The 16,046-nt window shown below is 62.8% G+C and overlaps 3 protein-coding genes across 6 annotated transcripts in view; 1 reads left to right on the forward strand and 2 right to left on the reverse strand.

The window, feature by feature from the left end:
* Positions 1-63: 63 nt before the first annotated feature.
* Positions 64-3,972, reverse strand: TEPSIN (TEPSIN, adaptor related protein complex 4 accessory protein). 3 transcript variants are annotated; one of them, XM_017812189.1, is made up of 13 exons: positions 3,882-3,972; positions 3,592-3,664; positions 3,236-3,327; positions 3,042-3,135; positions 2,823-2,890; positions 2,654-2,732; positions 2,496-2,567; positions 2,145-2,345; positions 1,891-2,062; positions 1,512-1,628; positions 1,323-1,401; positions 1,109-1,243; positions 64-830 (listed from the first exon to the last, which is right to left on the reverse strand). In XM_017812189.1, the coding sequence occupies exons 1-13, from the start codon at positions 3,921-3,923 to the stop codon at positions 384-386; spliced, it is 1,671 nt and encodes a 556-aa protein (XP_017667678.1). In that variant the 5' UTR covers positions 3,924-3,972; the 3' UTR covers positions 64-383. The 3 variants fall into 3 exon arrangements, with proteins under 3 accessions (XP_017667678.1, XP_017667677.1, XP_017667676.1); XM_017812188.1 differs by having other exon boundaries at positions 1,512-1,625; positions 2,145-2,567; XM_017812187.1 differs by having other exon boundaries at positions 2,145-2,567.
* A 295-nt stretch (positions 3,973-4,267) lies between these two features.
* NDUFAF8 (NADH:ubiquinone oxidoreductase complex assembly factor 8) lies at positions 4,268-4,841 on the forward strand. Its single transcript, XM_017812154.1, has 3 exons — positions 4,268-4,348; positions 4,443-4,553; positions 4,635-4,841. The coding sequence occupies exons 1-3, from the start codon at positions 4,268-4,270 to the stop codon at positions 4,653-4,655; spliced, it is 213 nt and encodes a 70-aa protein (XP_017667643.1). The 3' UTR covers positions 4,656-4,841.
* Positions 4,842-4,949: 108 nt separating this feature from the next.
* The window catches only part of SLC38A10 (solute carrier family 38 member 10), a 30,076-nt gene continuing 18,979 nt past the window's right edge, over positions 4,950-16,046 (reverse strand). Inside the window, exons 12-16 of one of the 2 annotated variants that reach the window (XM_017812153.1) lie at positions 9,956-10,126; positions 9,186-9,659; positions 8,550-8,645; positions 7,994-8,173; positions 4,950-7,701 (exon numbers count right to left, since the gene is read on the reverse strand). In XM_017812153.1, coding sequence (XP_017667642.1) covers positions 6,551-7,701; positions 7,994-8,173; positions 8,550-8,645; positions 9,186-9,659; positions 9,956-10,126 — 2,072 coding nt within the window. In that variant the 3' untranslated portion in view covers positions 4,950-6,550. The remainder of the gene's footprint in view (positions 7,702-7,993; positions 8,174-8,549; positions 8,646-9,185; positions 9,660-9,955; positions 10,127-16,046) is intronic. The other variant, XM_017812152.1, reaches the window with a different exon arrangement.

Here is a 16,046-nt window from a genome sequence, read left to right on the forward strand (position 1 = left end):
TCACACATTCCCAGACCCGAGGAGGGGTTTATTGGTGGGTCACAGCCCCACGGGGACGGCACCTTCTCCCACCTCGGCCCCACAGAGCCTGGGCCGGAGCTGGGGCCGGGCAGGGGCACCCCATGGCTGCACCAGGGTCCCCAGAACACCCTCAGCTCAGCCCCAGAGGGTCCTGGGCTCCCCTCCAGCCCAGAGGAGAGGTGCCATGGCCAAGCCCCTCTGCCCACCCTGAACACCAGGGACAGGGCCATTGTCACCTGATGGAAGCCACATGTCCCCCCTAGGGACCCTTTCACACCCCATGTCCCCCTGAGGGACCGGGACACCACAGGCCCCGCAGGGAGGGGGGCACAGCCCCCGCAGCCCCCGGGACCCCACAGCAGCTACATGTTGAGGAAGGCGAAGGCTGAGGGCTGCCGGGGGCCCTCCGTGTCCGTCCCCATGTCTGTGCCTGTGTCCTGGGGCTGGGGCAGTGTCTGTGGCTGTGCTGATGGCGACTCTGGCCGGATTACGGCACCAGGACGGGCCACCAGCTCCATCCCAGCGAACAGGGACAGCCCAGGGGCTGCCATGTCCCCCCCAAGCCCGATCCCCCCACCCTGCTGGCAGGGACACGGCGGCACCGTGGCCCCAGGGGGCTCCGCTCCCGCGCCCAGCTCCTCACCAGGGGCTGGGGGGGCCGGGCTCAGTGGGGTCAGGATGCTCTCGCCGGCCAGGGCCGGGATGTCCATCAGCAGGTCCCCGGCCGAGCCTGCCGGGGGGGCTGGGGGTAGGCGCGGGGCCTTCGGGGAGGGCTGGGCCCGGCACAGGGCCTCGAACTGCCGCAGCATCTGCGGGAGGAGCGGGAGGGGCCAGGGTGAGAGCGGCACCAGGACAGGGGCCCAACCACCCTGTTCCCAGGCAGAGGGACTGTCCCCAGTGTCCCCTTGCAGGGCTCAGAGGGAGCAGCACCCCGCCTGGGCTCCCTGCTCCCAGGAGAGGCTGCCAATCCCACCACTCTGGGACATGCACAGAGCCATCCCCAAGAGCTATGTGTCCCCAAGGACTGGGAAGTTGGTCCTGGGATCCCCCACCCTGGGATTGGGCACAGGCATGTCCCCAGAGGCACCTTGGTTGCCCGGTTGGCCACAGGCCCAGGGCTGCCTTGGCTGAGCTGCTGCAGGTGCTGCCGGGTCACGGCGAAGATCTGCTCCGGGGAGAGAAGGTCGGAGCAGCCGAGGGCGGAGAGAGCGGACATGGATCTCTGCAGAAAAGGGGATCATGGCTGAGCTGAGCACCCCCCAGACCCCGCAGCCCCCCTGGGGGGGACACCCTGTGCTCACCATGCGGACGCTGTCGCTGGGATCCTCCAGAGCCCGGCCCAGCAGCTCCAGCACCACCTCACAGTTCAGGAGCCCACACCTGGATAGGGAGGGGGGTCACAGTTGCTCGCAGCCCCTCCCCACCATGGGGGACCAGGCCCAGACAGGGGGGTGGAAAGGGCTCAGGTTGCCCCCAGTTCCAACACTTACTCCTTGAGGAAGTGCTGAGCCTCCTCCCTGGTGAGGAAGACCCTGGCCCCGCGCGTCAGCCCTGACACCAGGCTCACCTCCCGCCGGCAGTCACCGGGGCTGTCGGCGTCTACCCTGCTGGGGACATGCCTGCTGGGCACAGGGGACGCCTGCTTCCCCCTTCTGGGGTCTGGCACAGACCCAGCACCCCCCAGGGGCCAGGGACCCCCCCACCTCCAAGCAGCTCTGCCCACCCAGGGCTGTGAGGCCAAACATCCCAGGAGGAACAGCTGGCAGCACCAGGGCAGCGTTCCTGGGGATGCCCCTTGGACAGTGCCAGGGGCAGGGCAGCCCCCCGGGATGACCCTGGGGACCCAGGAGCCCCCGGGGCCCCTCTCACCTGTCAGTGCCGTGGCTCAGCTCCCGGCTGGCCCCAGAACGGCTGTCACTGCCGGATTTGCTGCCTGAGTCCGAGGCGCGGCTCCGCTCGTGTCCCTGCGAGGATTCCCGGGAGCTGTGCCCGCTGTCCACCTCCTCCCAGCCGCCCCCAGCCAGCCCTGGCTGGTGGCTCACTGCAGGGACAGCAGTGCTGAGCTGGGGTCCCCAAACCCACTGGGGTGGGTGGGGACCCACCAGCCCCCCGGCAGGACCCACCTCGGGCCCCGCGGGGGACAGAGGGCAGCGGGGCCGGTGGGGCCGGGCTGCCAGCAGGGGAGGGAGCTCGGACAGGCTCGTAGGTGTCGTCGGGGAGGTCCCCCTGAGGCTGCCGGGGTCCCCCCGGCGCTGGGAGCACGGCCTGGGCCACGGCTTCGGCCGCTCGCTGCAGGCTGCTCAGCAGGGCCTCCCCGGTGGAAGCTGCGGAGAGGTTGGGATGTGAGAGAATCCCGGGCTCCCAGGCTGAGGAATAGGGGTGAGGGAACCCTGGGAGCTCTGGGGACACAGCACAAAGTGCCCCCCAGGGCCCTGTCACAGCTCCAGGCAGGGAAGGGCCCAGACAGGACTCACCAGGGCCGCTTCTGTCACCGCTGAAGCCGAATCCCTGCAGGGACCCGCAGGGGCTGGGACTGGAGCCCATCCCTGGGGACACACAGGGAACACTCAGCACTCGGGGTCCCCCTTGGCTGCAGTTCCTCCCCCTGGGGGTGCTGGGGGGCTGCACTCACCGGCGGGGGCCGGGGGCCGGGCAGGCAGTGCCAGGGATTGTGGCAGCGGCACATCCGAGAAGAGAACACTGGCCAGGTCCTGGGGGATTGGAGAGGGAGGAAGGAGTGTGGGCAGCGCTGGGAACCCCCAGGGTGGGGTTGGGAGCTGCCGTGGCCGCCCAGCACCCACCTGTGCAGCCGCCCGCACCTTCTGGTTCAGGCTGTTGCCGTGCAGGGGGTCGGGGGGCCCGGAGAACACTGTGGACACAGGGGGGGAAGGATGGGGGATGCTCTTGGGCAGGGCAGGACCTTGCTGCTGGTGTAGCCCCTGCAGCAGGAGCCTGTCAGGGTCTCCAGCCCTGTGTGAGGCCGTGCCCCCTGCCCGGAGCCCCCCAGCCCAGCCCGTTACCCGCAGCCTCGCGGATGAAGCCCGCGTTCCTCTTCAGCTGCAGCACGAACTGGGGGGAGCCCTGGGAGCAGGTGTGCAGCAGGATCTTCAGCACCTGGCCCGGGGCACAAGGCCAGGTCAGAGGTGCTCCCCCAGCCCCCTGGAGCAGGGGGGGTCCAGCCCATCACCAGCCAGTGCCCCTGGCACGGACCCACCTTCAGCTTGACGTGGCAGGAGCTGCTCTGCAGCCGCGTGAGGAGGTGCTCCAGCAGGCACTGGCTGCTCCCGGGGGACTCGTGGGAGATCTCTGGGGGGATGTTAGGGATCCTGCGCCCCCCAGCTGGGATCAGGGGGCACCAGCAGCCCCCTGGGATGCCAGGAATACGCCCCCTCCATGGAATCCCAGCCAGGGCCCGCGGCACTGTGGCTGCCCCTACCCAGCCCCACAGGCCTCCTGTGCCCACCACGGCCTGAGGCAGCCCCGGGAACCCCCCCAGTGCCCAAGGACTCCCCACCTGCCCCGGGGATCCCCCTCCCACCACGGAAGCAGCCCCAGGCCTCTGAAGGATACTGGCAATCTCCTCGAACAGGTACCCGGGGCACGGGGTGTCGTCGTCGGCCGTGCCCCGCAGCAGCACCGGCAGCTGCGGACGGAGGGGCCGAAGTGAGAGGGGCCAGGACCGACACTGGGGAGGGCTGGACCCCGACCCCGGCTGAGGCTCCGGGGCAGGCCCGGCCCCGCCAGGGCTGTGTGAGGCCGCTGTAGAAGCGAGGTGGGGGTGCGCGGCGATGACATCACGCGTGTGGAGTGACGTCACGGCCCGGGCAGCCCCCTCGACCCCCAAATCCCCCCGTTCTTACCCGGCTCAGGAAACTCAGCCGGTCCCGCAGCGGCGCCGCCATGACACTGCCCGCACCGCCCTGCCCGGCCCCGCGGTGGCGTCATGACCCCGCCTCCCGGAAGCTTCCGCACACCAATGAGAGGAAGAAACGCTGCCGCTTCACCAATCACCAGCTGGGAAGGGCGGAGCTCCGCGCGGAAGGGGAGAACAGGGCTGACGCCAGCGGGAGACGGGAAATAAACAACGGGCGCCTCCACCAATCAGAGGGAACAATCTCCACAGGGACGAATCAGAAGGGGCTGGGATGGGGACGATACGGCCCAATAGGAGAGCGCGGTGGTTTGACGGGCGGGGCGGACGGCCAATGGCGGGCGGCCTGTCATGGCGGCGCCCATGCGGTGAGCGATGTCGGGGCGCGGTGTGTGGCTGCGGGCGCGGGCGCGGCTGCGGCGCTTCCCGGCGGCGCTGGCCGCGTGCGGGGACCAGGTGGGGCCGAGGGGCACACGCGGGGACATGGGGGGCGGCTGCGGGGCCGGGGGGTCCCGGAGGCCTCCGCTCCCGTCCCCTGTGGTTCCCGCAGGCCGCGGCCTACGGGCGGTGCGTGGCGGCGGCGGCGGCCGGGCCGGCGGAGCTGCGGCGGGATACGTGCCTGGAGGAGTTCCAGGCACTGCGGGAATGCTTTGCCCGGGCGGTACGTCACGGTCCCGGTCCCCATCCCGGTCCTGGTTCCAACCCCGACCCCTCGGCCCGGCCTGACCGCAGCTCTTTGCAGGCGAAGGCGACACCGAAGTGACCCCAAAGCTGCTCCCCCCCCGAGATGCTCCAGAGGAATCAAACCCTCAAACGCACCGGTTTGCCCTCAAATGATGGAACACCCCCCACCCTGCTCGCGAGGCTCCTGGAGGAGGCACAGCCCCGGGCTGGGTGAGGGTCTCAGATCTATATTTATTTAAAAAAAAAAAAAGAATTCTGATCAAAATGCTTCAGCTTATTTTATTGATGGGCTCGGCCCGCGCTCTGGGCTCTCTCCCCATGTTCCACCTGCCCCGGGGGAGCTGTTCCTGGCAGGAGGAAGCAGCTCCCACAGGCTTCCAGCCCAGCTTGGGGTGCCCACACCATTCCCAGCAGGAGGAATGTCAGGAGGATCTTTGGTCCTTTGTGTTCACACGGAGAACAACAAACAGGCGGGTCTGACCTGGCAGCAAAGGGGGTGAAGGAGCCGACCCGGGTCTGGCTCCCTCTTGCTTCAGGAAGGCTGGTCGGTGCCACAGGGACACAGCCCGGATCCATGTCCCAAGGCAGAGCTGGAGCCGTGCTCCAGAACCCATCCCTGCCCAGATCTATGTCCCAGGGCAGAGCTGGAGCTGTGCTCCAGAGCCCATCCCTGTCCTTGGAGCAGCTCTGGGGCTCCCGGCGCTTGTGCTTGACGACAGCATTAATGGAGAAGCTCGTTGGGATGTGGGGGGTCCTGAGGGTTTAAGGCCATGGCATTCCAGGGGGTCTTCCCAAAGGACTCCCGTGGGTCTGGGCTGTGACATCCCGGGAGCACCAGGCAGGCAGGGTCCCACCCCATCCCGGCTCCGCGGGTCCCATCGGCCACGGACTCGAGGTCCCCAAAGACACTTGGAGAGAGGGATATAAAACCCACCACAGTGATGAGGTCTGAGGGCTCCAGGCTGGGAATTCTCAGCCGGTCTAGGGAGAGCTTTGGGGTTGGATTCTGTACATTCGCAGGTCAGGATGTAAAAACACAAAAACCCAAAACACTCCCAAAACTGGGAGCCTGAAACCACCCAGGGCTCTCAGGAAGCTCTTCCCTTCCTCACTCATCAAAAGCATTTCCAGGGCTGGAGCAGGGATCTCTCTGGATGCAGAACAGGCCTGGGGTGTTGGGAAGAGCACATGGAACATGGGCAGAGGTAGGTGTGCGTGAGCCGAGGCCCCGGATCTGCCCGGCTTGTTCCCAAATTAATCATCTCCAGCAGAAAAACCAAGCTGGACCAGGAAGGGGTGGGGGGAATTGAGCTTCTTAATGCACTTTGGAGAGGGGAAGTGGAGCTGGAGAGCACAGAGAGCTCCCGGGGAGGGCAGCGGGAACGCAGCTCCTGTGACTCCAGTGTGTGGCCAAGGAATCCCATCCCTGGGACAGAGGCAGCACAACGGCAGGAGTTGTGCCCGGTTAAGGCAGCATTTCTACTAAATGAGGTTCCCAAACCACAACTGTCTCCAAACACACAGGGCTCCACTCCTCATCCAACTCTGGCACTGTTGGCTCTGCTGGTCCTCAGCTCACGGCTCCTCTGGGATAAAGCCCTTCCCGAGGTGTGGAAGCTGGGTCCCCTCAGCACAGCCCCTTCCCGGTGGAGCCCCTTCCTGGTTCGGAGAGGAGTTGGGAGATGGCTGGAGAAGGCAATTCGATATGAATGAGATGCTGAAAAAGGTCCTTGGAGCAGCAGCTTGGCAGGAAGCCGAGGCAGGGGGAGCTCTGGAAGGCAAGGGCAGCAGGAATGTCGCTTCCAGCGTCACCATCACCTCAGCTGCCCACAGGCACATGCTGGGGCTGCCGCTGCAGGAGCCCTTGGGGTGGTGCTCCTGGATCCAAGGGGATCCCGCGGATCTGAGTGCTGTGCCCAGCAAAGCGCCGCTGGCTCAGACCTCCCTGTGCCTGAGCACGACCCTAAATCCCCGTCACGGGCCCCTGTCCTGTGTCACCTGCTGGATGTGGCGGCTGCGCACCAGGTGCTGGGCGCCCTCGGCCACCCCGCTCAGCCGCGTGTCCAGTGCGCTCCGCAGGTCATTCACCTTCACGTCAGGAACGGGATCCAGGCCGATCAGGACCCCCCCGGCCCCCCGTGCATCCTCTTCCTCCTCCTCCTCCTCCTCCTCTTCCTGGTCGGGAGGCAGCAGGTCCCGTCTCCTCCGGCGCAGGTCCAGGCCCACCTGCAGCTTCAGGTCCCGGTTGGGTTTGACGTCGCGCTCCGGCTGCGGATCCTGGGGAGCGACCGCTCCGTTCTCGGCCTTCGGGGCCGGAGCATCCTCGGGGCCGGGTTTCCTGTCGGCGCCGTTAGAGGGACCCCCGCCCCCACCGCCCTGTTGGCCCCGCGGCTCCTCCCGGGGATCCTCCTCCTTCCCGTGCCCGTGGCCGGGCGGGTCCCGCTGCTGCCCGAGCGCCCCCGCAGCTCCCTCAGCCTCCGCCCCTCTCCGCTGCTCCCGGGGGTGCTGCTCCCTTGCTGCCACATTCCTGTTACTGGAAGAGTCCGGCGCCACTGCCAGGTCCTTGGGCTCCACCTGACTCACAGCTTTGGCTTTAAGGTCTATTCCTGAGTCTCTTTCCAAACTCCTTCCTGCTACTCCCTGAACTTTGGCAGCCCTCGGCTGTTCTCTTTGGATGGGAGCTGTTGCTGCTTCCACGGGTTTCAGGAAATTCTTCTTCTCGTGGACGTCTCTTCCAGCTTTGGCTTCATGATCTCCTCCCAAATCCTCCGCCAAGGGCTTCTTCTCCAGGTGGTTTCTGGCTGCTGGAAGGCGCTGGGCATCCCCATGGACGGGATCCCGGTTCTCCGCGGGATTCCTAACAGCTCTGTCATTCTCCTGCGGCAGCACCTTCCGCTCCTTGGGAGGAGCCCCAGGAATGTCCCGCCTGTGCCCAGGCTCCTCCAGCCTCCCCACAGTGTCCCTGTGCTGCTCAGTGGCCCCAGGGGGTTGCCGGCCTGGGCGCTGCTCTGGCTGCTCCGGCAGCTCCTTGCTCAGCAGCTTCCCGGCCGTGTCTCCCTTGGCTCCCAGGCCCTCGTCCTCCCTGCTCCTGGAGAGGGGCACAGCAGGATCTGGCTGAGCTTCCACTGTGGGACAAAACCAACATGGAAAAGGGTTTTCTTAGAAGATTCCCTGCTCCTGACAGCACATTCTGTATGACAGGAGACGAGGCCACACCACCCATGGCCACACGGGAGGATGAGGAGAGCCCTGGGGTGTTATCTCTGTGCTCAGGGATGCCTTGGAGGCCAGGAATGGCTTTGCAGTGGACTCTGCCATGTGCCAAAGGGACTTGGATCTCTCCCAGCCTGACTTTAGAGCTGCTCTGAGCAGTGAGCACCCTGGGGAGGGGGTCCTGCTCCCTGGCCATGTCCTTACCTGGCTTTGGCTTCTCCTCTGCCCCCTCCTCCTGCCGCTGCTGGTGGATCTCCTTGTGCTGCTCCTCAATCACTGCCAGCAGCTTTGCCTGCTGGTCCAGGAGCTGCTTGTGCTGCACCTGCTGCTCCTTGATCACCTGCAGCAGCACGTTGTGGTCCAGCAGTTTTGCTGGTCCGGCTTCTGGAAAAGGGGAAAGAGAGGAAATAAAACCTCAGTGACCCAAAGCCCTCAGAAATCGCTCGAGGGGCTGTGGGGGCTCTCCTCGCAGGAAGATCCGACCCCACAAACCCAGGAGGGCGGGAAGGAAGCTGGAGGAGGATGGGATGAGGGGGAGCACGTGAGTCTGAGCTCAGACTCCAAGCACCCTTGCTAGGCAGAGGTCAAAGGGAGGAGCTCAGCCTGAGGAAGGGTTTGCTGCTCCAGCTCCGAGGCTCCAGGACGGAGCAGCTGAGGTCTGGGGGGGACTGTGGCCTTAAGACACCATCCTGCTGCAGAGAGGGATCCCGGGGAATCCTGGCTGTGCCCCCTCCCCACATGCCTGGGGACACACACTCACCCCCCAGCTTGCTCTCCACATTCTCCTGTTTCTCCTCGGTGTTCCGGTTCTCCAGCAGATCTGCTCTGTCCGGGAGGGGCAGCTCCTGCTTTTCACCTGCAAAGGACGGCAGAGCTTTGCTGTCAGTGCAGATGTTCCCCAAATCTCCTCCGTGTCCCTCCCCGCCCACCCGGCACCGTTCGGATCCAGCGCGGCGGCTGCGAGGGAAGTAATAAACCCAATATTTAACAACCTCCTGGCTGGTGGCAGCGAGCCAGCACTAACTACCTCGGCCAATTAACATGCAGGAACAGCTCTAACTGGCTTTTAGACGGGCACTTGGCAATGTGTTCCCTGTCAGGATCTCCCGGCTCCGTGTCCCCGGTGATTTGGGAGCCGTGCAGGAACAGCACGGCACCTGACATTTTGGCGGGTAGCGAACAACTGTTTGACAGCTCTTACAGTAGCTGTCAAAGCCACCAGATTCCTCCTTTCCCACAGCAGCTGCCGGAGGGGCTGTGCACGCTCACGTGCTCGTCTCGTGGAATTAAAAGGAAACACTGGGACGGAGCTGGGAATGACCAAATTGTCCCGTCCCCCAGGGGATAACGGGCCCAGAGGAGTGCGCTCAGATGAGCCGCTGTGGAAGGAGCTTACCAGGCTCTGCTTCCTTCTCCACAGGCTTCCTGGCCTCCTCTGCTCTCCTGGGGAGCTGGAGCTGGGCCTTGTCCCGGTCACCCGCGGCCTCAGCAGTGTCACCATCCGGCACAGCAGCCTGTTCCTTGGCTTCCAGCACTGCCTTCCCTGGCTCCAGCTCCTTGTAGGGCGGCCTGCCATCCCCACCATCCCGCTGCACCACTGCCTCCAGGACCTTCTCCGGCTTCTGGACGGGCCCAGCAGTCCCTCCCCGCTGTTGGTTCTCAGCAACCGCTTCCTTCCCTTGTTTTGGGCCCGGTGCCTCCTTCTGGGGGTTCAGCCTGGCTGGCTCCTCCAGCAGGCGGCCGTTGGCTCCTCCGGGAGCAGCCTTGTTCTCGCTGGATTCCTCCCGCTCCCGCCCCAAGTCCACGACCACCTCGTCGTGCGGGACCGGGGGCTCGTGGCGATGAGCCTCCCCCACGGGCAGGGCAATCCCTGGGGGGACAGGCAGGGTTAGGGGCTGCAGAGCAAGAGGCACCAGGCTCCCAGTACACCCAGTCCACCCAGCTCCCTGCTGCCCTTGCTCATTCCTGTCGTTCCTCCCTGTCCAGAGGCTGCGTACCCAACGAGCCTCCAGAGCACCAAACACTAAATCACCTTCAGCCCACAAAGTCCACCGTGAATGTGGGGTGAAGAGAGGAAAGAGCAGAGACAGGATCTATATCTGAAATAGTCCTAAAACACACACCCCCAGCTCCCAGCCCGGGTCCCTTTCCCAGGCTCCCCATTACCTTGATCGGGACGGTCCAGCTGCACTTTCTCCTCCACTTTTCCTCTCTCCTCCTCCCTCTTGGGCACCTGCATGGGCACCTTGATCTGTGGCTGCTCCATCTCCTCCTTCTCCTCCAGCAGTTTGGGTTTATCGCGGTCATCCTCGGGCTCCTCCACTGCCGGGTTCTGCTCTGCAAACATGGGATGGGGACAGGGATGAGGTGTGGGATCCCGGGAACCGCCGTGTCTGTCCCAACCCCCTCACCCGCCCAGCCCAGCTGCTGGTTTCCCTCCAGATTTAGCGCAGTGGGGAGGTGACAGGGGGGGCTTTTGTTCCGGGGTCGCCCGGTTGTTTTCCCTGCAGTGGGTTTTTATGGAGCTGCTGGCAGGGAAGCATGGCCGGGATGGAGCCGGGATGGAGCCGGGATGGAGCCGGGATGGAGCCGGCTGCCGCTGCGAGCCAGTGCCACCAGATGGTAGCATCCCCACGGCTCCCTGCCCTGGACCTCCGGCACCGGGAGAGACCGAGCTGGGATCCAGCCTTGGACAGACACCCCCAACACCAGAACCTGAGCTGGGATCCAGCCTCAGACCTCCAGCTCCCAGAGAAGCCAAGCTGGGGGCCAACCCCAGCCCCCCCACACACTGCTGTTTTCTGCAAAACACCTTAAAACCTCTTATTTTGATTTTTCTCCCCTACTTTTTCTCCCTTTTTTAGCAGCCTTTCTGATGCCACTCAGAGGAGGGGTGGGAGGGAGGGGAGGTTTCCTTTTCCCACAGAAGTTTTGACGAGTGGGATTAAACAGGGATTAATTAGGGGAAACTCCTGAGGGAGATGGGGGACTCCCCCTTCTCTCCTTCAAAGAAATGGGAAGACACAACCCAGTCAAACCAGTTACTGGTTCAGTGCCAGTGTGACCAGCGTATTCCACACGGAATCCATGGCACATCCCATGGGATGGGAAGGGTCCTTTCCTCCCCCAGCGTGGCAGAAAACCCACACAGGGAGTGAACTCTTCCTTCACAGAGCAGCCAAGGAGGAAATCAAATTGTTTCCCAGCACTGAAGTTGTTCTGCAGATTTTTTTCCATCCAACAAACTTAAAAAAAAAAAAAAAAAAAGTATCTTCTGTAACAAAAAAAAATTCCCAACTCTTTCCCCCTTCGCCCTCCCCCGTGCAATTTCCTTTGGGGAATTAATTCTATAAACATCTTTCCATTTTCTCCTCCCCCTCCGCAGGGCTGGTGCGATTTATTACGAGATGAACTCATGGGAAAGATGGGATTGCCACAACTTCAGCTGCGTGGGCCTTGCCCAAGCTGGGGGGGGGAAAACAACAAAAATTCCCCCAAAATTAAGTACAAACTCCTGGCCCAGAGGGATCCATGCCAGCAGGACCTTGAGCCTCTCCAGAAACCCAGACTGCGGCCCGGAGCTCCACACCCAGCCGAGGGACGTGCGTGGGGCTGGCTGGCTTTCCACGTTCCTTTGCTTCAGGAATGATGGTGGGAGGGGAAAAGGGCTTGGATTTTCTGAGAAATTCGAGTCTAGTACCCAAGGGTCCCCCCTCTCCATTGAGGGACTTCCCAGGGTTCAGCAAGTCAGGGCAGGACACTCCTCCTTTTCAGGAAAAACTGGGCTGCAGGAACCAGTGCCCAGCCCTGGCCGGGGGCCCTGGGAAGCGGGAGGCCGAGGCCGGGGAGGGGAGCGCTCGGCACGGCTGCGGATGTTCCCAGCTCAGGCCTGGCCTGGCCTCGGCGCAAGAAACTATTTACTCTGTTGGAGGAAAGTTTGTCGTTAATTGGTTCATGGAGGCGGGAGATGGCTCCGGTTGGAGAGGACCAGAGGATCCAGAGAAACCCGACATGGACACGGGCCGTTCCCATGGCAGAGGGAATGAGGAGCCGAGGCAGCAAGATGATGTTCAAGGGGGAAATAAACAGGAAGGAGAGGGAAACAAATAGGGAGAGGGGAAGAAATAAGAAGGAAAAAGGCAGGAAGTTTTCCATGCAAGCAGGAAACAGAGGAGTTAATCCCAGCACTCCCCTTTGCCCAGAGGACCCCGCAGTGGGTGAACCTTCCGTGGGCCCAGGGCAGCCCGAGGGGCCCGGGGAGGCCCCGCTCAGCTCTGGGAGTGTCCCTGACAGCTCCCATCGTAAATCAAGCAGAGGCACGTTCCCTGCTCTGCAAACAATGCAGGAAAAGCCCAAAACACAAACAAAACACAAACCCAAAAGTCTCCACTCCGCAATAAGGCCAAGCTGCCTCTAAGCCGTCATTTGCTCAGTGGGAAACAAAATTAAGTTCATCATCAGGGCGTGAATTAACGACCTCTCAGGCTGCCTGGAAATCCATCCAGGGCTCCGGGTGGTTTGCAGGGAACAGTTTTGCTCGGGATGTGCAATAATGGCTCTGCCTGTCTCGTCGCCCTCCCGGTCCCTCCGGAGCGTCTTCCAGTAACACTGCACCTCGTCATGTTTTATGAGCAGCCTTGGACTTTACAGGGAAGGGCTGAGAGGCTGTAAAAGCCTTTTGGCTCCCAAGGAGAGGCCGGGGCGCGAGGCAGCAGCGGGAGGCTCCGCTCTGACCCCCCGGCTCTCTGGCAGCTCCGCTCACACGAGGGGAAGCCGGGGCGTCCTGCAGCTGATTTGTGCGTGTGCGTGTCTGGGTGTGTTGTGGTTTGCCAGCAGCCTCTCCAGGCTGCCATAAAATTTCATGATTAGCAACCTAAAAGCTTCCCTTCTCCCCCAGCTCCCGGTTCAGATCGCAGCAACAGTCCCAGGCAGGCACTAAATCCCTCCTCACATGTTTCTTCAGCCTCTCGTCCGCTGCAGCAACGGCCAGAGCTGAAATGTGTGTCCACAGCCCCTGTCCTGGGCAGAGTCAGCGGGATGGGCCCTGCTGTGCTCCCCCCAGTCCAAGGGGACCTGCCCAAAGGAGTGGAGGAGCCTTAGGGACAGCACAGGGAGCTTGGGGACACACCACTCGCTCCAGAGCATCAGCCAAGGGCTGACCAGGGACACGGGGTGCAGGACCTGCTCGTGCCAGCCCAGCTCCGGGCCCGCTTAAATTCCTTCACCGCAGTGTCATGGAGCAAGGTCCAGGGGCTCGTGCCAAGGAAAATGAAGCAGAACAAGCAGGGCAGAGGGACGGGGGCAAACGCTGCCCTCGGACGTGCCGAGCGCCCGGAGCAGGGCAGGGACGAGCCCTCCCTGGGGAGCCCCCGGCCCAGCTGCGCCTCCAGGAGCCCTCCCTCCCCCCAAACGGGTACAGATTTCACAAGGTTATGGAATGGCATCCCTGAAATTAGTTCACAGTTGTCTCCTGACGCACCAGCAGTAAAAACCAACCCAAATTACCAGAGGCTGCTGGTTCCTTTTCTGTGTCACAGGCACTATTAAAAGCTCTCTTGCACAAAGCACCAGGGAGAGCCGCCACGGAGCCAAGCTGTTCCTGCAGCTACCAGGATGCAGGATCCACGTTCCACACATCTCCGGGGCTGCTCCGGCTGGGAATGCCAGCGGGGACACAGCCTGGGTCGGGCAGATTGGTTTTTCGTGGGCAAACACACGGATGCAGGGGTGGAGGAGCCCTCAGCATCGCCAAGCCAAACACAGCCCCCAGTTTTACCCAAACCCAGGTAACACAGCCCTCCCCATCCCACAGGACGCCAGGATGGCCCGAGCAGGGTGCCCAGAGCACCGGGGAAAGGGCTCTTGCACAAGGAGCCTGAATCAGGGCTTTGTTACCCAACATTGCACAACGCCAGGGAGAAGATGAAGCAGCAACGACCAAGTAAGGAGCTGAAAAATATTACAAAATCTTAATCCCCCCCGAGACCCTCGAGGGTGCTTTAAATACGGAGAGAAATTGCCTAATTAGCTCTTCTTTTTTTTTTTTTTTAAATGGATAATTGCCTTCCTGAGCTTTCAGAGGCAGCTTAGCAACCTTTTAGCAGAGGCGCAGCCGCGGCAGGACGGGGCTGGAAGGGGTTTTATCCCTTTCCCGAAGAGCTGCTGACAGTAAAACCTCCAGCACCACAGGCTGGGGCTGTAATGGGCACTTGGGTGTCGTTAGGAAAAACACGATTCCGAGGCCGCTGGTCAATACGTGTTCACATAAAAGGCCAATGTTCTAATATTCATAATCCCCGGGCCCACGGGGCAGGGCTTTAATGAAAGTCTCTCCAGTTCTGGGCTCCACAACATCAAAGAGGCCAATAAAACTCCTCTCACACGCTGACAGGCGGGAGGCAGGCGGGGAAGGCAGCGCTGGGGAAAGGCCCCGAGGCTTGCCTGGGATGGGGCGGCGCTGGGAAGGGGCACGAGGCATCCTGTGCCCTGGGGAAGGGGCACGAGGCACCCTCCACCTTGGGAAGGGGCCTGGAGCACCCACCACTGGTGCCCAGGGAGAGGCCGTGTGATCCCGCTGAACCCCCGGGTGCGGAACGGGGCCCATCCGGAGAGCACCCAGGTGCCGGGGGCGGCCCAGCCCGGATCCTGCGCCCCTGGAACGACAGGATGCAGCTGCTGCGGCGCGTTCCAGGCGGCAGCTCCTGCTCTGCAAAACAAGGCGGGCGAGGACGAGGGGGAGCCGAGGGGGGGATGAAGGGCACCATTTAACGCCTCTCATTGCTAGTCAAGCCGACATCCTGCAGAGCCACAGGGAGGCACAGATCCAAGGAATCGCAGCGGCGGCTCTCCCGGGGCAGGCCCATGTCCACCCTGCAGCTCCTTGATCCCCTTCCTCTGCCCAGCCCCATCTCCCCCCTCGTCCTCATCCCAGGGGATGGAGCCCTTCAGTCCCCCACTGCCAAAGGGACCGCGGGGGCAGCCGAGCTTTCCCTCCTCAGCGCATTCGGAGCCGCACAGCTCCTCCCTGGGAAGTTTATGACCCGGGAGCACCGAACCCGCCTCCCTCCCCGGTGGGATTATTTAATCCAGCAGCACTAAGAGCCGATGCCGGCGGGCTCCGGGATCACTCGGATGATCAGAGCCTGGCATCCCGCTCCGCCGCCCCGGCTCACACCGAGAAGGGGGGAAGACTCAGCAAACTCCTGCGGACACCGTGTTTTATGGGATTTTTTATTTTCCCAGTCAGAACACGTGTCATTAGCGATTCCTCCTGAAAGGAGCAGCTGTTCTTTGGCCATTACTGCTCCAAAATTAACCAAGACGGAAGAATTCAATCGCATCCCTCCTCCCGGCCCTGCTGAGGGCTCCATTAAGGGATTGGGAGCTTCTTTTGCTTAGAGTTCACCAGCACCCACGTGCCTGGGAAGGCACACGCGGCCTTGAGCAAGCCACGAGCAAACCACAAGTAAACTCCACCGCAGAGCAACCCCGGAGTGAATGTTATCGGCGGCAGCACCGGTGTGGGAGACACTCCAAGCTGCCGGGCAGGAACCCAGCCAAGAACCAGGAGGGAGGATAATCTCCCGAAGAGCCGGCCCCTTTCTCCCTTCCGCTCTCAATCTCCGCGAGGATATTTCAAGGCCTCCAAAGAACAAAAAAAAAAAAAAGAGCCCCACAGGAGCAGGAGGAAACAAAACTGAGGCGAAGGAACAGGACGCGGCGGGGCCGAGGGGCAGCGCGGGGTCAGGCGGCACCTGCGCGGCCTCGCTCCGGAGCAGCTGGGAAAGGGAGGAGCGGCCGTAATTCCATCAGCGGCCCCAGCAAACAAATAATAAATAACAGGAACCAGTAAACAAAGCTGAGGCATAATCACAGCCTTTGTCAGGGCGAAAGCGAAGTCCAAATTTATATTCCTCGGCACCGAAAAAAAAAGGCAGTTCCCATAAATTCCCGTACCTTCGAGGGTGATGGATGGCTGGTTCCTGGGCTGGCAGAGGGGGGAAGGCAGCCCCCTTTGGCCACGAGCCCCCCAGCCAGGTGGGCACTGTGCTCACAGAGCCACTGGGATCATCCCAAACAGGGATCTCTGCTCTGTCCCCACGGAGGATCCCAGCCCCTGCACCCCACCTTTCCCTTTCCGAAAAAACAACTCCCAGAAGGTACCATTGGAGGTCACAGCGGGCTTTTCCAGCAGTCAGAACTGCAGCTTTTCTTGGGAAAAGGCCCCAGGAAGCTGGGAAGATGCAAAGAGATGCCT

This window comes from Lepidothrix coronata, unplaced genomic scaffold (genome assembly GCF_001604755.1).
Source record: "Lepidothrix coronata isolate B3197 unplaced genomic scaffold, Lepidothrix_coronata-1.0 Scaffold34, whole genome shotgun sequence".
Taxonomy (NCBI): domain Eukaryota; kingdom Metazoa; phylum Chordata; class Aves; order Passeriformes; family Pipridae; genus Lepidothrix; species Lepidothrix coronata.